The 25,902-nt window shown below is 47.1% G+C and overlaps 1 protein-coding gene across 1 annotated transcript in view; it reads right to left on the bottom strand.

Annotated features, from left to right (window-relative positions):
- COL5A2 (collagen type V alpha 2 chain) overlaps window positions 1–25,902 on the bottom strand; it is a 226,237-nt gene that overhangs the window by 110,068 nt on the left and 90,267 nt on the right. Inside the window, exon 2 of the mRNA XM_060257242.1 lies at window positions 10,040–10,267. Coding sequence (XP_060113225.1) covers window positions 10,040–10,267 — 228 coding nt within the window. The remainder of the gene's footprint in view (window positions 1–10,039; window positions 10,268–25,902) is intronic.

Raw genomic sequence — 25,902 nt, forward strand, 5'->3', positions numbered from 1 at the left:
TGTCTGTGCTGTAGCAATCTTCCGTATGCTGTTCAGGAGAGTATCTGTAAGTTGCAAACCTCCTTTTGATTTACTGACATTCATTACAGAAATCTCATGGTCAATGCTCTGAGCCTAAGAACCAGGGGGAAACATAAAATGGCTGGGCATTGCAGGCTTTTGTTCATAAGTTTTTGCTCTGTACCTTGATTGAGCAAGACTGGAAAAGCAAGCTGTGATGCAGAAGGAAGCAAGAGGGGGAGAAGAAAGCAGACAACAGTGAGTTGCTCACGGGCCTGATAGGAGCCCTCCAAGGGTCTGATCTGGCCCGTGGGCCGCATGTTTGAGACCCCTCTCTTAAAGGATGCAAAATTCTGTTGCACAATCCTAGTTTTGGTAAGCTAGACCACAGATCCTAGTAACAAAAAAGAGCAAGAATCCAGCAGCACTTGAATGTGTGGCAGGGTAGGAGCTTACGTGAGCCACTGCTCACTTCTTCATTTACAGCCAGATGGGCTCACATTCTAGCTGTACCCGAATAAGCAAGCAGTGACTCACAAAGGCTGCTACCCTGCCACAAATGTTGTCAGTTTTTATGGCGCTACCGGGCTCTCGCTCTTTTCTACAGCTACAGACAGACTATCGTGGCTACCCACCTTGGTCTAGACCCGGAGTAACCCAACTTGCTTAACGTAAGAGCCACATCAAATAAATATCAGACATTTGGGAGCCACAAGACATGAACGTCAAGATGTTTGAAATGAAGGGAGGAAGGAGGGAGGGAAGCAAAGAGATGGCGGAGGGAGGAGGGAGAGAGAAGTGGAAAGAAAGCAACTTTAAATGCATTCTCCAAGCTGCTGGCTGGCTTGGAGAATAATAATAATAATAATAATAATAATAATAATAATAATAATAATAATAATAATAATAATAATAATAATAATAATAATAAGAAGAAGAAGAAGAAGAAGAAGAAGAAGAAGAAGAAGAAGAAGAAGGCTGCAGATTTATACCCTGTCCTTCCCTCTGAATCAGAGTCTCAGAGTGGTTTACAATTTCCTATATCTTCTTCCCCCACAGCAGACACTCTGTGAGGTGGGAGGGGCTGAGAGAGGTCTCCCAGAAGTTGCCTTTCAAGGACAACTCCTATGAGAGCTATGGCTGACCCAAGGCCATTCCAGCAGCTGAAAGTGGAGGAGTGGGGAATCGAACCCGGTCTTCCAGATAAGAGTCCATAAACTTAACCACTACACCAAAATGCCTTCTCCAAGCCAGCCAATGGGGCAGTGGTAGGCTTCCCAACCCTCCCGCCCTGGCGGGGGACCCCAGGGTTTCCACCCTCTTCCCCCGCTCCCCAAAAAAACGGAAGTGGGGGGAGGGGGGAAAGGGCGCCGGGGAGCATGGCGAGCCACCTGATCCTGGAGCGGGCGAGGCCGCCGCGCTGCTGCCGCCCCCTCCCCGCCCACCGCAGCTGCTCCTCCAAGATGGGCCCAGGCTGAGCCCATCTCGGAGGAGCAGGCAAAACCAGAGGAGGGGAGGGCGAGGCAGGCCAGGAGCATGGCGAGCCGCGAATCCGGGCCCTTCTAGGACCCAGACTCGCGGCTCGCCACGCCCCCGCCCCGCCTCCACCCCCCCTCCGCTTCCACCCCAGAGGCGGAGCGGGCGAGGCCGCCACGCTGCTGCCGCTGCCGCCTCTTCTCTGCTCGCTGTGGCTGCTCCTCCGAGATGGGCTCAGCCTGAGCCCATCTCGGAGGAGCAGCCACGGCAAGCGGAGAAGAGGCGACAGCTGCGGGGCGGCTCGCCACGCTCCCCGGTGCCGTTTCCCCCCTCCCCCCTAACTCTACCCCAGTGTCTCCTGGCTCCACCCCCAAAGTCTCCTGGCTCCACCCCCAAAGTCCCCAGATATTTCTGGGGTTGGACTTGGCAACCCTAGGCAGTGGGGCCTTTGAGAGCCACACAGTATGTGTGAAAGAGCCGCATGTGGCTTCAAGCCACAGTCTGGCCACCCCTGGACTAGATAGATGGATTTTAAAATGTTCTGCAGATTCTGCTTTGTCTGGGAGGGTTGAAAACACCCAGCCTTTCGCCTAAAATCCCCTACACATACTCCAGAGCCACACTATTTACTTATTAAAGCATGCCGGGTCTTGCGGTATTGCTTAACTATGCTGCAAACAACTTCATTCCCTTTATACATAGTCCAAGGAACCAGAGCTAATCTAAATGAGTAAGACATGTTCCGCCCTGAATGTTATTATGTCTTTCTAAGTCAGTGGACTAAGTCAGTGAAATCAGTGGACTTACAAGGGTATAACCTGGTTTGCAATTGCACTGATATATTCTTGTTCCCTTGTCTTTTAAAGTGAAGGCTGTCCAGTACATAGCCAAAAGCGCTCTGTGGCTTGCTTGTGATAAGATGGAACATCAGCAATTTCCCTTCAGCAAAAGGTTCTTTCTAGGGTTGCCAAGTCCAATTTAAGAAATAAGACTTTGGGGTGGAGCCAGGAGACATCAGGGGTGGTGCCAAGATCAAGGCTGTGACAAGCATCATTGAACTCCAAAGGGAGTTCTGGCCATCACATTTAAAGGGACGGCACACCTTTTCAATTCCTTCCTTCCATAGGAAATCATGAAGGATAGGGGCACCTTTTGGGGGGCTCATAGAATTGGACCCCCTGGTCCAATCGTTTTGAAACATGGGGTATATTTTGGGGAGAGGCACTAGATGCTGTACTGAAAATTTGGTGCCTCTACCTCAAAAAACAGCCCCCCCCCCAGAACCCCAGATACCCGCGGATCAATTCTCCATTATTTTCTATGGGAATAAATCTCCATAGGGAATAATAAGAGTTCCCAGCAGACATTTCTTTCCCCTCCCCCGCTTTCTGATGACCCTGAAGCGGGGGGGAGGGCCTCCAAACCGGGGGATCCCCTGCCCCCACCTGGGGATTGGCAACCCTAGTTCTTTCACATTGTTAATGTCTTTCCTACAGCCCCAGAAATATAAACTGAAATTATCCACACATCACAAAAGCAGCCATTTAAACCTTCTCTGCTCAGCCAATGCTGAAATGGCATGGTTTGAATTTTGGAGGAAGGCGCTGACCGTTTGGTTCCAGCCCCAGATGCAATAACAGTGGCTAGAGAGACTGGGTAGACTTATGGTGCATTCACACACTATACTAAATAATGCATTTTATATCTGGATTTTTACTGTGTAAGAATAGCAAAAATTTGGATATAAAATGCATTATTTAGTATAGTGTGAACGTACCATTACAGAGTCCTGGGTTCAGATTATAGAATCATAGAATCGCAGGATCATAGAATCATAGAGTTGGGTCATCTAGTCCAAATCCCTGCACAATGTAAGAACTCACAAATTCCTCCCCCTAAATTCACAGCATCCTCAATGCTGTCAGATGGCCCTCTAGCTTCTGTTGAAAAACCTCCAAGGAAGGAGAGCCCACCACCTCCTGAGGAAGCCTGTTCCACTGAGGAACCGCTCTAACGGTCAGGAAGTTCTTCCTAATGTTGAGCCAGAAAATCTTTTGATTTAATTTCAACCCATTGGTTCTGGTCTGACCCTCTGGGGCCACAGAAAACAATTCCACACCATTCTCTAGATGACAGCCCTTCAAGTACTTGAAGATGGTGATCCTATCACCTCTCAGCTGCCTCCTCTCCAGGCTAAGCATGCCCAGCTCCTTCAACCTTTCTTCATAGGACTTGGTCTCCAGACCCCTCACCATCTTCATCGCCTCATTTTCCCATGAAGATCCTCACTTTTCCATGAAGCTCTTTGGGGTGAGCTAAGGTCAGGTGGTTTTTTTTCCCATTCTTAACCTTCCACACAAAGATGTGAATAAAACAGGAGGGGGGATAAATTCCTTGGAGGAAAGGCAGGGCTTTCAAAACATCTCATAAAATCTGCTTCCAACAAATCCAGCCAGAGATCTGAATTTCAGCTCAGTGTACACAGCCTTGCTTAAGGAGTTCGTTTGATAAAGAAGCATTTGTGGAATGTACCCTCATCATGCCTAGGGACATATGAAATTGTCTTCGAGCAGCTCAGAGTTCTCTCTTTCAAAGGCAGCAATTCCAAGATCTTGGGAAGAGCTTTATCCCAGCTACCTTGGCTCAGAAATGTAAGACTGCCATATGCAAATTCCAACAATGGTGCAGCATGCATAGCCAGCTTCAAGAGGGGATTGGATAAACATCTGGAGCAGAGGTCCATCAGTGGCTATTAGCCACAGCAGGTATTGATGGAACTCTCTGTCTGGGGCAGTGATGCTCTATATTCTTGGTGCTTGGGGGAAGGTCACAGTGGGAGGACTTCTAATGTCCTGGCCCCACTGGTGTAGTTCCTGATGGCACCTGGGTTTTTTGGCCACTGTGTGACACAGAGTGTTGGATTGGATGGGCCATTGGCCTGATCCAGCATGGCTTCTCTTATGTTCTTATGGTCTGGGGCAGTGATGCTCTGTATTCTTGGTGCTTGGGAGGGACAACAGTGGGAGGGCTTCTAGTGTCCTGGCCCCACTGATGGACCTCCTGATGGTGCCTGGTTTTTTGGCCACAGTGTAACACAGTGTGTTGGACTGGATGGGCCATTGGCCTGATCCAACATGGCTTCTGTTAGGTTCTTATGTTCTTAACGTGATGGGGGTGGGGGCGCCATCATGAAACACCGTGATGTTGTCATTTCTAGCGAGGAACCTGGCAATCACCATGACACTCTAGGATAGGAGTTCCCAACCTTCTTGAGCTTGTGGGCACCTTTGGAACTCTAACACTGGCTGGTGGGAGTAGCCACAAAATGGCTGTCACAGGAAGTGGAGCTAATGATAACATGGCTGCTGCAGAAGGCATAGCCACATACATAGAGGAAGCCAACATGCAGGGATAAAGAGAAGCATTTAAAAAAATATATACTGAAAAATAAGGAGTGTAAGAGACTAAAAATGACACCGTGGTGACAGCTGTTGCTAAAACAACATTATTTTAATCACATGGTCAATCAGATATCCAGTGCCCAATCAGAAGCCCTTTCTAAAAATGCTTGGTGGGCTCAGGATAGGTGCCAATGAGCACCATGTTACCCACCAGCGCTGTACTGGGACCCCTGCTCTAGGAATATTTCTAGTCTCTATGGGTTTTAACGTAGAGATGGGGGGGGGGATCCTAGAGTGCCGCACAATGTGGTGATGCCACTTCTGGGTCCCAAGCAGGAAACGACACCACGGCATCGTGCAGTCTCCACTTCACAAATGCTCCCATCGTTGCTGGAACAGAGGCTGGCTCGGATTATTTAACTGGAGAGAACATCTGCCCACCTAATACATAACCACAAAAGCATGCAATGGCTTCATCTCATTCTCTACTTTTTGGAGGAGGAGAAAGATGGCATCTACAACAATAGCGTGGAACCAGCCGTCTGCCAAGGAGTCCTCCTCCAACTTGAGTGGCTCTTCTGTTGGGAAGGTTCCTTAGGGTGGATGGAAGCTTCAAAATTTGTGTTGTGGTAGGCTATTAGGGCTGCCAACCCCCAAGTGGGGCCTGGAGATCTCCCAGTATTACAACTGGTGTTAGGGTTGCCAATCCCCAGGTGGGGGCAGGGGATCCCCCGGTTTTGAGGCCCTCCCCCTGCTTCAGGGTAGTCAGAAAGTGGGGGGAGAGGAGGGAAATGTCTGCTGGGAACTCTATTATTCCCTAGGGAGATTTATTCCCATAGAAAATCATGGAGAATTGATCTGCGGGTATCTGGGGCTCTGGGGGGGGCTGTTTTGGGGGGGTAGAGGCACCAAATTGACAGTATATCATCTAGTGCCTCTCCCCAAAATGCCCCCCCAGTTTCAAAATGATTGGACCAGGGGGTCCAATTCTATGAGCCCCAAAAGAAGGTACCCCTATCCTTCATAATAATAAAAATAATACCTTTTATTTATATCCCGCCCTCCCCGCCGAGGCAGGCTCAGGGCAGCTAACAACATTAATCAATATAACAAATGATACAATACTTTAACATAGGCTTCCCAAACCTCCCGCTCTGGCGGGAGACTTCTGGGTTCGCAGCCTCATCTCCCGCTCTTCAAAACTCTGGAAGCGGGGGTGGGGGGTGGAGGGGGGGGGAGAACATACCTTTAGGCTTCATGTTGTAGAGCTCCTGAGCCGTTTGCAAAATGTCTGCCTCTTTAAGGCTGGGCAGGAAGCAGGAAGCAGTAAGGGCTTCTGAGAACAGCCCCTCCCTTTCTTTTGCTTTCGTTTTCACAGGAAGTAGAGTTGTCGGGAGGAAGATCTGGTAAGTGTGTGTGTGTGTGAGAGGGAGGGGGCAGGGGATTCCCTAGTTTGGAGGCCCTCCCCCCATTTAGAAAGCGTGGGGGGGAGGGAAATGTCTACTAGGCACTCTATTATTCCCTATGGAGAACGATTCCCATAGGGAATAATAGGAAATTGATCCGTGGGTATTGGGGGCTCTGGGGGGGGGGCTATTTTTGAGGTAGAGGCACCAAATTTTTAGTATAGCATCTAGTGCCTCTCCCCAAAATACCCCCCAAGTTTCAAAACGATTGGACCAGAGGGTCCAATTCTATGAGCCCCAAAATATGGTGCCCCTATCCTTAATTATTTCCTATGGAAGAAAGGCATTTTAAAAGGTGTGCTGTCTCTTTAAATGTGATGGCAAGAACTCCCTTGGAGTTCAATTATGCTTGTCACATCCTTGTTCTTGGCTCCACCCCCAATGTCTCCTGGCTCCACCCCCAAAGTCTCCTGGCTCCACCCCCAAAGTCCCCAGATTTTTCTTTAATTGGACTTGGCAACCCTACTTTAACAGTAGATAAAAATTGATTAAAATTCTAAAAAACAGTAAAACAATAAAATTAACATCTTGGTGCTATTCTGACAGATAACAGACTCATTTAAGCAGTCTCTCAGTGTTTAGTCGGTGAAGGCTTCACTAAAGAGGAAGGTCTTGCAGGCCCTGCGGAAACGGTCAAAGTCCCGCTGGGCCCGTACTTCCTCTGGGAGCTGGTTCCACAGGTGTGGGGCCACAACAGAGAAGGCCCGGGTGCGGGTACTCTGCAGTCTTGCTTCCTTCGGCCCTGGGATAGTCAACAGGTCTTTCCCTGCTGACCTCAGTGCTCTCTGGGGTTCGTATGGGGAAAGACGGTCCCTCAGGTAGGCATGATTTCCTGTGGAAGGAAGGAATTGAAAAGGCATGCCGTCCCTTTAAATGTGATGGCCAGAACTCTCTTTGGAGTTCAATGAAGCTTGTCACAGCCTTGATCTTGGTTCCACCCCAATTCCTCCAGGCTCGACCCCACAAAGTCTCCTGGCTCCACCTCCAAAGTCCCCAGATATTTCTTAAATTGGACTTGGCAACCCTAACTGGTGTACAGACAACGGAGATCAGTTCCCCTGGAGAAAATGGATGCTTTGGAGGGTGGAATCTATGACATTATACCAGGGGTGGGGAACCTCCATCCCGAGGGCCATTTATGGCCCTCGAGATCACTTGATCTGGCCCTCGGGGATTGCTGGGCCAAGCCAAGCCATGTGGCGGCCTCCCTGGGGCCCAGGAGGCCTGCGAGGATCGTGGGGCCCAGCCACGCTGTACAGCAGCTTTCCCGGGGCCCGGTCGGTGGGAGCTACCACCAGTTCAATTTGCACCTGATTATCCCAGATGGTATGGCCTAATATGCTAATTTTGTATGACCTGATATGCTAATATTAGGGGACGTGTTCTAATATGTTAATGAGTTCCTTCCGGGATTTTTCTACAAAAAAAGCCCTGGATCTAGGCATTTGCCTAGGGTGGCAAGTCGGGGTGTGTGTGTGTGCGTGCCAAATTAGGCTCTCCCAACATTACTTCAAATAGAAAAACAATTATTTACATTAATTTTGCCGCCCTAAATTGTTCTGCCTTGGCAGAGCACTGTTTTTTTAAGTTGATAATTTTGTATGGCCTCCGAATGATGTTATAAATATCCAAATGGTCCTTGACAGAAAAAAGGTTCCCCATCCCTGCATTATATCTTGCTGAGGTCCCTTGTCTCCCAGAACCCTGCTCTCCCTAGGCTGCACCCCCAAAATCTCTAGGTATTTTCCAACTCTGAGCTGACAACCCTATAGGACAGGGGTGGCCGAAGTTGCTTAATGCAAGAGCCACACAGAATAAACATCAGATGTTAGAGAGCTGCAAGACATGAATGTCAGATGTTTGAGAGCTGCAAGACAGGAAGGAAAATAGATGGGGAGTGAGGGAGAGGTGGAAAGCAAGCAACTCTAACTTTAAATGCGTTCTGCACGCAGTCACTTGGCTTGATTTAAAGAGACAAGCACCTTCTCCAAACTGGCTGATGGGGCGGTGAGGGCTTCAAGAGCCACACGATATGTGTGAAAGAGCCACATGTGGCTCCCAAGGGGGAGGGATGGTAGCTCAGTGGTAGAGCATCTGCTTGGTAAGCAGAAGATCCCAGGTTCAATCCCCAGCATTGCCAACTAAAAGGGGTCCAGACAAATAGGCGGGAAAAACCTTCGCTTGAGACCAGGACCGGATCTACATGTTTTCTGAGGGGGGCCAAAATTGAAAAATGGTGCCCCCTTATGGGCCATTCTGTCTTATGGTCCCATAGAATACAATTGACTCAATACCCAATTTGGCGCCCCCCCCCTCTCTGTCAGTGCCTGATGCAAGCACCCCCCTCTGCCCCCCCCCCCCAGATCCGGCCCTGCCTGAGACCCTGGAGAGCCACTGCCAGTCTGAGTAGACAATACTGACTTTGACGGACTGAGTCAGTAGAAGGCAGCTTCATAGGTTCATATGAGCCACAGTTTGGCCCCCTCTGCTATAGGATATACCCCAGTATCAGTAGGCATGGGCCCACGGCAAAGGAAGGGGTATTTCCACAACTGTTTAAACCTCAGAGAGGCTATTATCAATTTATTTTAAAATCCTATTAGCCCTTAGAAGCTCTCTTACCTAAATTTACACCTACTTTACTTAAATGTATACCTACATGCAAGAGCCCCATGGCGCAGTGTGGTAAAGCTGCAGTACTGCAGTCTGAACTCTCTGCGCTCGACCTGAGTTCAATCCCAGGAGAAGCTGGGTTCAGGTAGCCGGCTCAGGTTGACTCAGCCTTCCATCCTTCCGAGGTCAGTCAAATGAGTCCCCAGCTTGCTGGGGGGAAAGTGTAGATGACTGCGGAAGGCAATGGCAAACCACCCCGTAAAAAGTCTGCCGTGAAATCGTTGTGAAAGCAACATCACCCCAGAGTCGAAAACGACTTGTGCTTGCACAGGGGACTACCTTTACTTTTACCTTTATACCTACATGCAGAGCTTTTTATGTAGCAAGAACTCCTTTGCATATTAGGCTACACCCCCTGATGTAGCCAATCCTCCAAGAGCTTACAGGACACTGCTTACATGGCCTATTGTAAGCTCTTGGAGGATTGGCTACATCAGGGGTGTGTGGCCTAATATGCAAAGGAGTTCCTGCTACAAAAGCACTGCCTATATCGAAACCCTTTATAGAATCCTTGAATAAAAAGGTGGGGGAGGGGGGAATGAACCGATGATTTATGGTTTTGAAGGCTAAAAGGCAAAGATAATAAGCCTACATGGGAAGGTGATATATTCCCTTTGATCCGATTTCAAGGCTGGCATTGTAATATGTAAATATATCATTTTCTGTAGCAGAGAAAATCCAATATTTTTCTTTTTTTTCTCGTTTCTGTGATAGTCAGGGCTGACTTTGTAGCAGGAACTCCTTTGCATATTAGGCCACACCCCCTGATGTAGCCAATCCTCCTGGAGCTTACAATAGGCCATGTAAGAAGTGTCCTGTAAGCTCTTGGAGGATTGGCTACATCAGGGGGTGCAGCCTAATATGCAAAGGAGCTCCTGCTACAAAGTCAGCCCTGGTGATAGTTGATCTTTAGTTTTTTGTCTTTTTTTTTTGCTTTCTCCATCTTTCTTTTGTATTCCATTAAATAAAAAGCAGAATAAAAGCCATAACTTTAAAAAAAAAAAAACAAGGAAGCACTCTTACCGAATGCACCTTCGAAGCCATTTCGGGCAGTATTCGGGCACACGGGGCAGCACTCTCCAGGGGGCACCTGGGGGCTTTCGCATTCCATAACATCCAGACACTGGATCTCATCGCAGAGAATGGCTCCGTTGTCGCAAACGCAAATCTGGCACGGTGAAGGTTTCCATATGTCCCGGTTCAGGTAGACTTGCCCATTCTGAGTGCAGGCAACCTCTTCAGCATCGAGTTCTAGGAATGAAAGAACAGACAAGAATCATGTCAAGAGGAAGATATTGGATTTAGATTCTGTCCTCCACTCCGAATCTCAGAGTGGCTCACAATCTCCTTTATCTTCCTCCCCCACAGCAGATACCCTGTGAGGTTGGTGGGGCTGAGAGGACTCTCACAGCAGCTGCCCTTTCAAGGACAACCTAAGCCAGAGCCATGGCTGACTCAAGGCCACTCCAGCAGCTGCAAGTGGAGGAGTGGGGAATCAAACCTGGTTCTCCCAGATAAGAGTCCACGCACTTAACCACTACACCAAACTGACTCTCAATGCCTTTATAGTACGGTTGCCAATCCCCAGGTGGGCAAACCAGGAACTGCAGTGTACTGTAGCAAGCACTATAAATAAACCACTGCATTTTTATATTGCAAACAAATGCTTAAGCAATTTCTTTCATAATGATGCAATTATATTATCATCACAAAGCAAAATTCATTAAATGTCCATAGAAAAATCAAAAAGTTATTTCACACCGCTCTTGTAAGGTAGTACTTTCAAAAACAGAATGTTATTTTACACCACTCTTGTAAGGTAGTACTTTCAAACTCGGAATGTTATTTCACACCACTCTTGTAAGGTAGCACTTTCAAACTCCGAATGTTATTTCACATCGCTCTTGTAAGGTAGCACTTTCAAACTCCGAATGTTATTTCACACCGCTCTTGTAAGGTAGTACTTTCAAACTCAGAATGTTATTTCACACCTCTCTTGTAAGGTAGTACTTTCAAACTCAGAATGTTATTTCACACCACTCTTGTAAGGTAGTACTTTCAAACTCAGAATGTTATTTCACACCACTCTTGTAAGGTAGTACTTTCAAACTCAGAATGTTATTTCACGCCACTCTTGTAAGGTAGCACTTTCAAACTCGGAATGTTATTTCACACCACTCTTGTAAGGTAGCACTTTCAAAATCCGAATGTTATTTCGCACCGCTCTTGTAAGGTAGTACTTTCAAAATCAGAATGTTATTTCACACCACTCTTGTAAGATAGTACTTTCAAAATCAGAATGTTATTTCACACCATTCTTGTAGGTAGTACTTTCAAACTCGGAATGTTATTTCACACTACTCTTGTAAGGTAGCACTTTCAAAATCAGAATGTTATTTCACACCATTCTTGTAGGTAGTACTTTCAAACTTGGAATGTTATTTCACACCTCTCTTGTAAAGTAGCACTTTCAAAATCAGAATGTTATTTCACACCACTCTTGTAAGGTAGCACTTTCAAACTCCGAATGTTATTTCACACCGCTCTTGTAAGGTAGTACTTTCAAACTCAGAATGTTATTTCACACCTCTCTTGTAAGGTAGTACTTTCAAACTCAGAATGTTATTTCACACCACTCTTGTAAGGTAGTACTTTCAAACTCAGAATGTTTTTTCACACCACTCTTGTAAGGTAGTACTTTCAAACTCAGAATGTTATTTCACACCACTCTTGTAAGGTAGCACTTTCAAACTCGGAATGTTATTTCACACCACTCTTGTAAGGTAGCACTTTCAAAATCAGAATGTTATTTCACACCATTCTTGTAGGTAGTACTTTCAAACTCGGAATGTTATTTCACACCACTCTTGTAAGGTAGCACTTTCAAACTCCGAATGTTATTTCACACCATTCTTGTAGGTAGTACTTTCAAACTCCGAATGTTATTTCACACTACTCTTGTAAAGTAGCACTTTCAAAATCAGAATGTTATTTCACATCACTCTTGTAAGGTAGCACTTTCAAACTCGGAATGTTATTTCACATCACTCTTGTAAGGTAGCACTTTGCAGTCCACTGTCTCAGTTCTCCTTTGCTTGAAAGATGTAGACAGTACTACACTTATATATGATTCCTCCTGTGGGTAGCGGACCGAAGTCTGACAGGTGCGATTTCGTTCACCTTCCACTGGCCGCTTTCTTTTAACTTTGGAACCCTCCCACATTACAATACAATGTAATGTATTGCATACACGAAAAAAATATGGGAAATATTTTTTGTATGAGTTAAGATTTTACTTTCATCTACAGCTCAGAGAAGCGTATGCGAAACGTCGGATAAAGTACTGCCAAGTCACATCTTACTTCCTATGCCTTGCTGTACCAAGGGGATAACTGCTGGAGCGTGGTTCTCCATGAAAAACTTCAATACTGGATTATAAATTTCTAGGAGCTTGGCTCTCCGTAGAAAAGTTTTCCATTGGAACTTCTGCCTGCACTTTGCATCTGAGAAATACTGGACATTTATTTGTTTGTGAGTGGTTTTGGGTGAAGCTGTATGTTCCTTTTGTATTTGCACTGCATATGTATTATGTGACAGATCATCTGAATGTTTGGCATATTAATGAATGAATATTATTTATACATAAGTCTGAGGCTGGTTCTCACAGAGGTGTTATACCTTTTTCCCTGCCCCACCTGGAGATTGGCAACCTCACATACACACCAGAGAACCACAGACTTCATACAGACACCAGACCCCTTTGGGAACAGAGTGGCAGACACAAGGTGTGCAAATTAATCTTACAAAGATCCTTGAGAAAGAATCCCATCCTGTAAAGAGGGCGCATTTCTAGCCTAACATCTCACAACGAACAGTTTCATGACTGAGTCAGCAGGATTCTTTCCTGAACAGTGCATTCCATGTCAACCCCCGGCCTAGAGATCCCATTGGACATGGTGTGAGTCATACATCGGGCAGTTTTCCTTCTAGAAAACTCCCAAGTAATAGCGAGTACACACAAGAGGAGAAAATGTGCAATGCTGAGCATGGAGCAATGATGGAACCAATAATGCAGCTGCCGAACAGATTAGTTACTAAATTTGAAATGTAAAATGTTGAATATAAATGTACCCCAACCAGTGTTTCCTCTAAGCTGGGTTAGCGTGAGCTAGCTTGCAGATTTTTAGCCTCCAGCTCACCCATTTTCGCCTTCACTCAGGAAGGATGACCCCAAAGCAAACTAATTTGTGCAGTAGCTCACAGCTTTAATGCCAGGAGCGCTCAAAGTAGAATTTTTGCTCACGAGACTCTGCAGCTTAGAGGGAACATGGACCCCAACAGATGCAAGCATCATTGTATGCTATAGCCAGTATCCCAAAAACTTTTCAAAGTAACAAAGGGGATGTTGGGGAGAACTATTTTCTGTCTTTTATACTTTGTTATAAATAATTATATATCTATAATCGGCGTGGAATTCTAGCAGGAGCTCATTTGCATATTAGGCCACACCCTCTGGTGCAGCCAATCCTCCAAGAGCTTACAAGGCTCTTTTTAGTAAGCTTTTGGAGGACTGGCTACACCAGGGGTGTGTGGCCTAATATGCAAAGGAGCTCCTGCTAGAATTCCACCTCGTATATAATTATATCCAGGGCTTTTTTTGTAGCAGAAACTCCTTTGCAAATTAGGCCACACCCTCCTGATGTAGCCAATCCTCCTGGAGCTTACAGTAGACCCTGTAAGCTCTTGGAAGATTGGCTACATCAGGGGTGTGTGGCCTAATATGCAAAAGAGTTTCTGCTAGGAAAAAAGCCCTGAATATATCTATATATTTATATATAATTATATTATACCATCTATATATAATATTATGTAATCCTCTTTGTACTGTATTTCCCTTTTATCAGTTCTCTGTTTCTTAAATATCTATATTCAATGTCATATATCTTGATTTCCAGCCAAAAAAACCCCTAAAAAACCCCTGCAATTTACATTTGCAGGGAGATATGTTGGAAACCTGTATATCAATTCAGCCACTAGAGGGAGCAAAATACGTGTGAAACAGGAAGTTACAACACAGGAAAACAGGAATGTGGAATAGCTACATTTGTGGTAATGTGCTTTGGGGGCATTATTTATTAGTGCCCAGGCAGAAGTGTTGTAAAAGCATAAGAGCTACTTCTCTGTGCATGATGCTAAAGAAAAGTGCAACCAGGGCGGACGGTCTCTCCCCCCATCCCCCGTTTCTTTATGGATGCATTTCAGAGTGAGTTACACACCGTGAAACCTCCTAGATTTCAATGTGACTGGATGCTTGATCACCGTGTACTTTCTTCTGAGAGACAAAACAGGGATTCTTTTCCTTCTCTCCACTCATCCCCTGATCTCCTTGCCGGGAGGAAAGACAGGAGGGATTTTCCAATGTTTTGTCAACAGGATCCTTCCCTCATTCTGGTAAGTTAAAGGAGGAAAGACCAAGGAAGAAGAAGGAGAAGAAGAAGAAACCGGAACTGTATCCCATCCTTCACTCTGTGTCTCAGAGCAGCTTACAATCTCCTTTATCTTCTTCCCCCACAACAGACACCCTGTGAGGTGGGTGGGGCTGAGAGAGCTCTCCCAGAAGTTGGGCTTTCAAGGACAACTCTGGGAGAGCTCTGGCTGACCCAAGGCCATTCCAGCAGCTGCAAGTGGAGGAGTGGGGAATCAAACCCGGTTCTCCCAAAGAGCCCGCACACTTAAGCACCACACCAAACTGAAACAACTGCAGGGGCTTCAGGTTTGGGCTTTTGTCCTTTCACACAGCGAGGTGGTCGAAGGGTGGCCTCGGGTCTGTTCCCTTCTCTTCTGACAGGGTCCACAAATCCCTTTGCACCCCCAAAAGCACCTCTACCCTTCCCTAGATGGAGGCCCTTTATTGCAAGATGAGGAAGTTGAAAGATCCCGAAACACGACACCGTGTCAGCTGACCTCCTAATCCTAACACAAACCAGATGTTGGCAGAGTCTGGAAAGCGTTGTGCATGAGCGTATTGGAAGATCGAAACAGTGCATCTCAATTCGAGTAAAGTTACCCTGCCAGTGTCAGAGGGGAAGGGAAACAGATGTGTCATTAACTATTACTTACCAGCAATCTCGACTTCAGCTTCTGGAACAAGGGTTGATCTTTCGGCCTGGTTGTTTAAGGTGTTTGGGGGCCATAAATGGCTTTGTATTACGAGCCAAAGCCCAGTTTCTTCAATTCCATTTATGGCCCCCAAAAACCTTAAAACAACAAGACAATAATACTAGGCAGGGCCCTGTACTAAGAGGATTGGCCACATAACAGGGGTGTGGCCTAATATGCAAAGGAGTTCCTCCTACAAAAGAAGCCCTGGGCATATGGATTCTGCCTGGCTTATTGTGCCACCTCTAGAAATGACCAAGCGGCTCAGAACAGAAGCTGAGCGTTTCTGAGTTGGAGAGGCCTTCTAACCTTATCTTGACATAAATCACTAACTATGCCATTCCAAAGAGTCACAGCCTTCTAAACCCTTCAAAGAGTAAATAGGTCTGGGACTGCCCCGATGGAGGTTATTGTTTCCTGTTCTCACCACAAGTTTCCCCTGCCAATGCTATGCAATGGTTTTGCAAACTAACTGTGCTTTTCCATATGAACACATGAATTTGCCTTATACTGAATCAGATGACAGACGGCTAAACTTAAGAGCTGCATAGAAATAAATGTCAGATGCTTGAGAGCCACAAGACATGAATGTCGGATGTTTGAGATCTGCGAGACATGAACATCAGATGTTTGAGAGAGGAAGGAAGGGAGGGAGGGAGGGAGGGAGGGAGGGAGGAAGGAAGGAAGGAAGGAAGGAAGGAAGGAAGGAAGGAAGGAAGGAAGGAAGGGAGGGAGGGAGGGAAGGAGGAAGGGAGGAGGAAAGAAGGGAGGAAGGAGGGAAGGAAGGGAGGAAGGAAAGAAAGAAGGGAGGGAAGGAGGGTGGAAGGAAAGGAGGGAGGGAGGGAGGAATGAAGGAAGGGAGGGGTGGAAAGGAAGATACTTTAAAGTCATTTTTCAAGCCACTGGGTGGCTTGGCAACTTCTAAGAGAGCTCAGAGGGCACATTTATATTAGGGGTATTATTAAATATCCCTAAATACCTCTGTATTCACACAGAGTATACATGTGGAGAGCAGTACCAGTCTCCATATGCCTAGGCTCATTTACCAACCAAAAGGACACCCCTTCCAAAGGGGACACTCAAGTAAATGGCACTCTGGCACATGCTCAGACACATCCCGCTTGAAACCCATAATGGCAACCCTAGCAGCTCTTGATTTGCTAGGACAAAATCTACTTTTCAGCCAATTGGTAGCATGAAGGTTTCATGTCATTAGGAGGCCGATTGGCATCCTGCTTTCAGAACTGAAGCCCCTCAGATATTTGATCAGAATTGCCACCTGTCCTCTTGAGAAATGGCCAGGGCCAGTGCAGAGGAGTAGGCCAGATAGACAGCCATCTAGAGTGTCACCTGGTCACAGGGGCGGAGGCAGACACCCCCTCCCCATCCCACTCCCACCAGCCTGCACCATCTTTTCTCGGCTCCAAGGCATTCGGAGCTGCTCCAAACACCTCACAGCTGAGAAAAGAGGCCCCGCACTTTACCCAGCCTCTTTCAAGTCTGGAGAGGGCTGAGTGGAATGCAACGAGGCATCTTCTCTCAGCTCTGAGGTGTTCAGAGCACCTCTGAATGCCTCAGAGCCAAGAAAAGAGGCTGTGTGCCCAGCCCCTTCCAGGCGCTTGGAAAGCCTCAGAGCCCAGAAAGATGACACATGCCTCACCCAGCCCCTTCTGGACCCAGAAGGGGCTGAGTGGGGCATGCGACGCGGAGGGGGCTGAGTGGGGCATGCGACACAGAGTCTTTTCTCAGTTCTGAGGTGTTCGGAACAGCTCTGAATGCCTCAGAGCTGAGAAAAGATGTCGTGTGCCCCACTCTGCCCCCTCGATCTGGAGCTGAAGGGCTTAATAAGACACAAGAGTTTTTAGGAGTTCTGTGAACAGCTCTCTTGATGGGGGTTAAAATAACTGGCTGCCTCGGTAAGGGAAGAGGAGAGATTCAGGTCAGGGCCACACATGGGTGGGATTCTAGCAGGAGCTCCTTTGCATATGAGGCCACACCTCCCAGATGTAGCCAATCCTCCAAGAGTTTACAAAGCTCTTTTTTGTAAGGTCTTGGGAGTTAGCTACAACAGGGGTGTGGGGCCTAATATGCAAAGGCGCTCCTGCTAGAATTCCACCCCTGGGACCACAGCACGGGATGGAGGTGTGATTAACACTTTCCATCTGTATTTCTCCCTCTCCCCCATTTCACTTGTCCCTTTGCTTGATGGTTGCCAACCCCCAGTTGGGGCCTAGAGATCTCCTGAAATTTCAATTTCAAATCTCCAGGTTATAGAGATCAGTTCCGCTGGAGAAAATGGCTGCCTTTGAGGGCGGGCTCTATGACATCACAACCCTGCTGAAACCCTTCCCTATGTTCTGTCTTCTGGAGGCACTGCCCCAAATCTCCAGAAATCTTCCAACCTCAAGATGTCAGCCACAGCAGCATGTGACTTGGGGATCATAGAATCAGAGTTGGAAGGGACCTCTAGGGTCATCGAGGCCAACCCCCTGCACGATGCAGGAAACTCACAAATACCACCCCCTAAATTCACAGCATCCTCATTGCTGTCAGATGGCCATCTAGCCTCTGTTGAAAAAACCTCCAAGGAAGGAGAGCCCACCACTACACCAAACTGGTAGACTCTTTGCTCACAAGGCTTAGAGGGAGCTTAGAGGGAGCATTCACGAGTCAGTGGAAAAGACAATAATACTAGGCAGGGGCCGTTCCATAGAAAAATAGGTGGTAGAGCTCATTAGCATAACTCATTAGCATATGCCTCCCCTCACCAGCCAAAGCAACCCGATGCAAGAAAGGAGAGTCCCACACGAGTGAGGCAGGCCTCACTCACCTGGGGCTCTCCTGGGCCACCCCCCACACACACAGTCGAAAGACCAGCAAGCCACCCACCACCCAAAGTCACATAAGAAGTGAGGAATGGGTGGCGTGGGCTTCTCTGCAGTTAATGAGGGCTGCTGGGGGTGTGGCAAAGCCCCTGGGGGCTGGCTGGCTTCCCGCTCTCCTAATCCAGGAATTGTTATGCAGCTGCACCTACTATTCAATACGACAAAGTAGGTGGGGGGGCGCATCAGAAAGTTTCAGGAGCTGCACTCCTGTGAGCTTCTGCTGAATTCAAGGCCTACATGTTCCCCAGAGAGCACTGAGGTCAGGAACACAAAATCTCCTCACTATCCCCGGGCCAAAAGAAGCCCGTCTGAAAGCCACCAGGGAAAGGGCTTTCTCCGTTATGGCCCCCGTATGGTGGAATCAGCTGCCGGAAGAGGTGAGGGCCCTGCGGGACTTGCGCAGTTCCGCAGGGCCTGTAAGACAACCCTCTTCCGGCTAGCCTATACCTAGCCTACATTTAGCTAGTATAACAACTTGAGGAAACTGGCCAGCCATCTTTTTACAGGAAACTGAATTACTCTGTTTTAATGTTTTAACTGTTTAACTATTTAACTGTTTTATATTTGAAATTGTTTAATTTTAAGTTGATTAATTGTTGGAAGCCGCCCTGAGCCATTCGTGGGAAGGGCGGGATATAAATCCTAAATAAATAAATAAATAAATAAATAAATAAATAAATAAATAAATAAATAAATAAATAAATAAAATACTATTAGGAAACATTGAAGACAGCAGGAGAACAGAAAGACCCAATATGAGATGGATGGTGTCACCTGAGGGAGCCATGACCCTCAGTTTGGAAGACATGAGTACGGATGTGCACGAACTGCATTTTTGTGATTGAGTTCATGAACCACGAACTGAATCACAAATGGGTACGAACCAGGCTGTATCGACTCCTGAGCCATCTCAAGTTTTAAACTCCTGCTTCCTGCTGTTTTCATGATGAGCCGAACGCAGGGGGGCATTTAAACCCGACGGCTGAGGAGTGTTGGGTTTAAACGGCTGGGAGCCATTTCACCCACTGCTTTGTGCAGGGATGGGGCTTAGTTTAAATGGCTCCCAGCCCTTTCACAGGGAGCAGAAAGGCATGGCTGAAACGATTTTAACCGAACCACCACAAACTGCCTGAAATGCATCCAAAAATTGTGAAAGTTTGTGGCTGTTCCTGAATGCACGAGCAACGCTTCGCAAACCAACAACTCGTCACGTTTCCCGAGGAACTTTAGTTCGCCAGCCGGTTCATGCCCACCCCAAGACTTGAGCAAGGCTGTTAACGATAGGACATTTGCAGGTCGTTCATTCATAAGGTCATCGTAAGTTGGAAGCAACTTGCAGGCTCCTTGCACACACGTTGATCAAAGTCAGGGGTGGAATTCTAGCAGGAGCTTCTTTGCATATTAGGCCACACACCCCTGATGTAGCCAATCCTCCAAGAGCTTACAGGGCTCTTAGTACAGGGCCTACTGTAAGCTCCAGGAGGATTGGCTACATCAGGGGGTGTGGCCTAATATGCAAAGGAGCTCCTGCTAGAATTCCACCCCTTACAAGGCTCTTTTTTGTAAGCTCTTGGAGGATTGGCTACATCAGGTTGGTGTGGCCTAATATGCAAAGGAGCTCCTGCTGGAATTCCACCCCTTACAAGGCTCTTTTTTGCAAGCTTCAGGAGGATTGGCCACAACAGGGAGGTGTGGCCTAATATGCAAAGGAACTCCTGCTAGAATTCCACCCCTTACAAGGCTCTTTTTTGTAAGCTCTTGGAGGATTGGCTACATCGGGATGTGTGGCCTAATATGCAAAGGAGCTCCTGCTAGAATTCCACCCCTGATCAAAGTACTAAGGAGACTTCAGTAGTCTTTCTCAGCAAGATAAGTAACAGCATCCATTCTCTCTCTCGGGGGTTTTTTTGTAGCAGGATCTCCTTTGCATATTAGGCCACACACCCCTGATGTAGCCAATCCTTCAAAAGCTTACAGGGCTCTTAGTATGCCTACCGTATGCTCCAAGAGAATTGGCTACATCAGGGAGGTGTGGTCTAATATGCAAAGGAGTTACTGCTACATAAAAAGCCCCACCTTCTCTCAACAACCTCTGCCCGACTCAAGTAGTTGTAGTAAGTAAGTAAGTTGTAGAACAAAGCAGTACTGCTTTGTTCTGTTGCCTCAGACCAACACGGCTGCCTACTTGGATCTAAGTAAGCGGTAGTAAGTAGTTGTAGTAAGTATTAAGCTGAAGACTTACTTGCTTTTGGCGGAATGAATTTATGTATTTATTTACATCATTTATACTCGTCTTTGCTCTCTAATGAGGACCTAAAGTAGCCTACGTCACTTTCCTCTCCTCCATTTGATCCTCATAACTGTGAAGCGATTCGGTGTCAAGCATGTAGCTGGCCAAGCTTTCTTCGTAGAGTGGGGATTCAACCCTGGGTCTTCCAGATCCTAGTCTGACCCTCTATTCACTATGCAGTGCTGGCTCCGGAACACATGAAGCTGCCTTCTACCGAATCGGACCCTTGGTCCATCAAAGTCAGGATTCTCTACTCAGGCTGGCAGCCACTATCGAAGGACTCGGGCAGAGGTCTTTCCCATCACCTCCTGCCTGGTCCTTTCAACTGGAGATGCCAGGAATTGAACCTGGAAACTTCTGCATGCCAAGCACATGCTCTCCCACTGAGCCAGGGTCATGGGTCAAGATCTTTCTCATCACCTTTAACTGGAGATGGCAGGGATCGAACGTGGAACCTTCTGCATGCCAAGCAGAGGCTCTTCCCCTGAGCCATGATCCCTCCCCTGGAATGTGTGCATAAAGTAATTATACCACCCGAATACAGTCCAGTTTACTGGAAAACTCTTTTTTCCCATATAAATTGTAGGAATGAATCAAGAGCAAGTCATCTTGATTTTTTAAAATAATTATACACAGGGGTCGTTTTGTTGGGGAAAAGGTGCAGGAGCTCAGTAGCATATCTCATTTCCATATGCCCCAGGATCTGTGTGCAGCGGGGAGAGAACTCCCCACTGCGTGCAGACCCTGGCTGCACTCCCAGGCCTTGAATTCAGCTGGACCTTTCTGATGCCCCCTCCTCCTCATCTACCCTACGTTGTCCATTGAAGAGTAGGTGCGGCTGCATAACAATCCCTACATTAGGAGAGCAGGCAGCCAGTCAGCCCCCAGGGGCTTTGCCACGCCCCCAGCAGCCCTCCTTAACCCCTGAAGAAGCCCACGCCCCACCCTTCTCCACTTCTTATGTGATTTCGGGCAACAGGTGGCTTGCTGGCCTTTTGATTGGGGGGGCAGTCCAGGAAAGCCCCAAGTGAGCGAGACCTGCTGGGGTGGCTGGATCTCTAGCCAGGCCTCTCTCCCCTGGGGCTCTCCTTTCTTTCATCGGGTTGCTTTTGCTGGGGGGGGGCAGCGTATGCTAACGAGTTATGCTAATGAACTCCACCACCTATTTTTCTACAAAACGACCCCTGTGAGCTCCTGCTGAATTCAAGTCCTGGTGGTACAATTCCAACAACTGGTCACGCATAAGGAGGGAAAATATTAAAATATGGTAGGACCAGAAGTATTAAAATAAGGTAGGACCAGAACCAATGGGTTGATATTAAATCAAAAGAGTTTCCGGCTCAACATTAGGAAAAACTTCCAGACAGAGCGGTTCCTCAGTGGAACAGGCTTCCTCGGGAGGTGGTAGGCTCTCCTTCCTTGGAGGTTTTTCAACAGAGGCTAGATGGCCATCTGACAGCAATGCTGATCCTGTGAACTTAGGGGGAGGTATTTGTGAGTTTAGAGTGGTTCCTCAGTGGAACAGGCTTCCTTGGGAGGTGGTGGGCTCTCCTTCCTTGGAGGTGTTTCAACAGAGGCTAGATGGCCATCTGACAGCAATGAAGATCCTGTGAATTTAGGGAGAGGTATTTCTGAGTTTCCTGCATTGTGCAAGGGGTTGGACTAGATGACCCTAGAGGTCCCTTCCAACTCTATGATTCTATGTATGTAAAAAATCGTGTGTTTCAAGAACAGGGCAGGGGTGAGAGGGTTCTCACCTTTTCCCTCGTGTGAGGCCGTTACAATTGGCCAAACGAGCTCATTTTGAAAGCAAAAAGTTAATATCTCTAATTTGAAAAGCAAAAAAAAGGACCTGTTTTCCAACGGACTACTTCAAACAAGTGATCGCTATAACAAATCTATTTTTAAATAACCCCTGATATTTAAGCTGCAGCCATTGCTACTAACGAGGAATATTCCTATCCTTCCAACCTGGACAGAGGACCTTTCCATCAGTTGTTTACAAAAGAGCCAAAAAGAGGGTGGACACCAAAAAGAAGAGGGCATGTCCTTTAAATAGAGGGCATCTAATAAAAGAAGCTTCAGCAGGGATTTTATTGAAGCAGGAACTCCTTTGCATATTAGGCCACACACCCCTGATGTAGCCAATCCTCCAAGAGCTCACAGTAGGCCCAGTACGAAGAGCCCTCTAAGCTCTTGGAGGCTTGGCTACATCAGAGGGGTGTGGCTTAAGATGCAAAGGAATTCCTACTATAAAAAAGCCCCAGGGCTCAAACTTGAGGGTCACTTGCAGATACTTTGACAGGAATGTTTTAAGAAATTCCAAGCATCGCCAGTAGGTGGTGGCAAAGTCAGCTTGATAGCCAGATGTGCGCCTTTCTCCCGCTAACCAAGTTAGGGCCCCGGGATCTCGTTTATTTAGATTTATTTGGGATCAGGATTGTCTTTGGATTCCGACATCCTGCCAAAGGAATTTCTCGGAGTGCATTTTCTCCTGTGCGCTTGCAAAAGGAAAATAAGTGGCGGGCCTGCGGTTTTTAAAATAGACATTGCAGCAGCATCTTTACGCTTGCGCTGGCGAACGAAGTTGACATTTGGAAATTGCACATTCGCTCCTCCGGAGACCTCCCCACTGGCTTCTCTCCAAGATGACTAAATCACAGCTCGTGAAAATTGCTGTGCAGATGAGGAATGGGAGAGAGAGGGGAAAAGCATTCCCAGAGCATATGCTATTCTGAAGAACAGTTTGCAAAAGAATATTCTAATAATAATGTCTTTTAAAAACTTCTGTCTCTCTCTCTCTCTGTCTCTGACTCTCTGTCTCTCTCTCTCTCTCTCTGACTCTCTGTATCTGCCTTTGTCTCTCTATCTCTCTGTCTCTGTGTCTCTCTCTGCCTCTCTCTCTCTCTGCCTCTCTGTGTGTCTCTGTCTCTCTCTCTCTCCAAGTTTCTTTTCTTCAAAACTGAGTTTGCCAACAATAATCATGTTTTGTGCTTGTATGAAATTTCACACAATGCCGTTCGGGCCTTTTTTTTCTTCTTGCATTGGAAAAGCGGCCAAAGTTTTCCCAGTGCTGTTCGAAGCACAGTTCCCTCCTCCCTTTGACTTAGAAGTCCATGAGTTTAGAAGGGCATAGCTTTGCTTAGGAGAGAGCACTCTTCATGCTCAAACCAAACCCAGAAGCCCTTCAAGGCAGCCCGAAGTAAACCCGGACAGCCGCAGCCTATGAAACTTTGCAGGCAGGATTGAAAATGACCCTTGGTTCACATCCCCAGTTCGTCTGACTCATCCTGACATTTTGCAAGGAAATATTTCTTTGCGGTCGGAGAGAACCTCCAAGTCCACTGGAAGAAAATGCTCCTCCCTCCCATCACCACCCCTGCATTCTTGTAGGTTGCAGCCCCCTTGTTTGACCTTAGAGCCCCTTCACAATTTCTCATGTAAAAAATTCAGATGAGCAAACCGAGAATCCTGAAGGCACAAAGGAACAAGCAGGGAATGTCTCCCCTTGACCTCAGTTGCTTAATCGATTTTGCCATACATGGAAAAGGGAACTCCTTCGACACAGGTGGGAAACCCAGAGGAATGGGCCTTTCACAAGTTCCCTTTCCTTCTGAAGGCCATTGTCTGAAAGATTTAAAAAAAGAAGAATTGCAGATTTATACCACACCCTTCTCTCTGAATCAGAGAGAGTGGTTTACAATCTCCTTTATCTTCTCCACCCGCAACAGGCACCCTGTGAGGTGGGTGGGGCTGAGAGGGCTCTCCCAGAAACTGTCCTTTCAAGGACAATCTCTGCAAGAGCTAGGGCTGACCCAAGGCCATTCCAGCAGGTGCAAGTGGAGGAGGAGGAAGAAGACTGTAGATTTATACCCCACCCTTCTCTCTGAATCAGAGTCTCAGAGCGGCTCACAATCTCCTCTATATTCTCCCCCCACAACAGACACCCTGTGAGATGGGTGGGGCTGAGAGGGCTTTCCCAGCAGCTGCCCTTTCAAGGACAATCTCTGCAAGTGCTACGGCTGATGCGTTCCCTGCAAGAAGAGCCCTGTAAGCTCTTGGAGGATTGGCTACATTAGGAGAGTGTGGTCTGATATGCAAAGGAGTTCCTGCTAGAAAGGAAAATAAAAGCCCTGCCCACACAACTCCACAGTTTAGAAAGAGCATTGCTTATGAGGGACATTTCTCTCCAAGGAGCCCGCCATCTATGTTTTGAGAACCTCTGCAAAGCTAAGAGAAGTATGGAAGCAGAATCATTTGCTTGGTATCTTTCCAGGTTCTTTTCTCAAACGTTCAAAGAAATGGGACAACAGGGTAGTCTAGAAAGGAATATTTCAGACTGTGGGGACCTCCAAAATCGGACAGCTGAAAACAGGCATTTGACTGCGATCCCCGTTATTTTCAGAGGAAGGATTGCCATGGGAATGACAACCGCTCAGCCAGGGCTTTTTTTTTTGTCTCAGGAACGCCTTTGTATATTAGGCCACACCCCCTGACGTAGCCAATCCACTAAGAGCTTACAGGCTACTATAAGAGCTTACAGGCTCTTAGTACAAAATCTACTGTAAGCTCCAGGAGGATTGGTTACATCCAGGACCGGATCTACATGTTTTTTGAGGGGGGGGGGGCGGGGCAAAATTAAAAAATGATGCCCCATTATGGGCCATTGTATCTTATGGTTCCATAGAATACAATGGACTCCATACCCAATTTGGCGCCCCCCACCCTCCGACGGCACCCAGGGCAAGCATCCTCCTCTGCCCCCCCTTATATCCGACCCTGGTTACATCAGGGGTGGGCAGCCTAATATGCAAAATGCCCTCAACCATTATTTTGCACTGTCAAAGACCTGATTCCACTTGCTATAAGCCGTATTGTCGCCCCTCAATTGCCAAGATAGTATTTATTCTCTTCATTAGAAGCATACAAGCAGGGAACGGACCCTCAAGGACTTACAGGTGGCAAGCAACTCACTTTCCCCTATCTCCCTCCCGTTTTCTCTTTCCCTCCTCTTTCTTTCCTCCTGGCCTCCTTCCCTCCTCCTTCCCCCTTTTCCTGCTCCCTTTTTCCCTTCCTTCCCACCCACCAGCCAACCCACTTTTATTTGTAGCCCTGTCTTCAGCTTTCCCTCATGCTGGCAGCTGCCATCTTTCGAAAATCGACAAAACAGGACATCTTTCCAGACTGACTACTTTAAACAAGTGATCGCTATGACCAGGGCTTTTTTTTTTGTAGCAGGAACTCCTTTGCATATTAGGCCAAACACCCCTGATGTAGCCAATTCTCCTGGAGCTTACAGGGCTCTTAGTACAGGGCCTACTGTAAGCTCCAGGAAGACTGGCTACATTTGGAGGGGGGGTGGCCTAATATGCAAAGGAGTTCCTGCTACAAAAAAAGCCCTATGACAGATCTTATTTTAAATACCCCCACTGTTTAATCTATGATAAATGCTACTAATTAGGAATATTCCTAGCTTTTCAATCCCAAGAGTTGAAAAAGGAGCCCAAAAGAGGACGTACACACACAAAAAAAGAGGATATGCCGTCTAAAAA

The sequence above is a fragment of the Heteronotia binoei genome, chromosome 16 (genome assembly GCF_032191835.1).
Source record: "Heteronotia binoei isolate CCM8104 ecotype False Entrance Well chromosome 16, APGP_CSIRO_Hbin_v1, whole genome shotgun sequence".
Taxonomy (NCBI): Eukaryota; Metazoa; Chordata; class Lepidosauria; order Squamata; family Gekkonidae; genus Heteronotia; species Heteronotia binoei.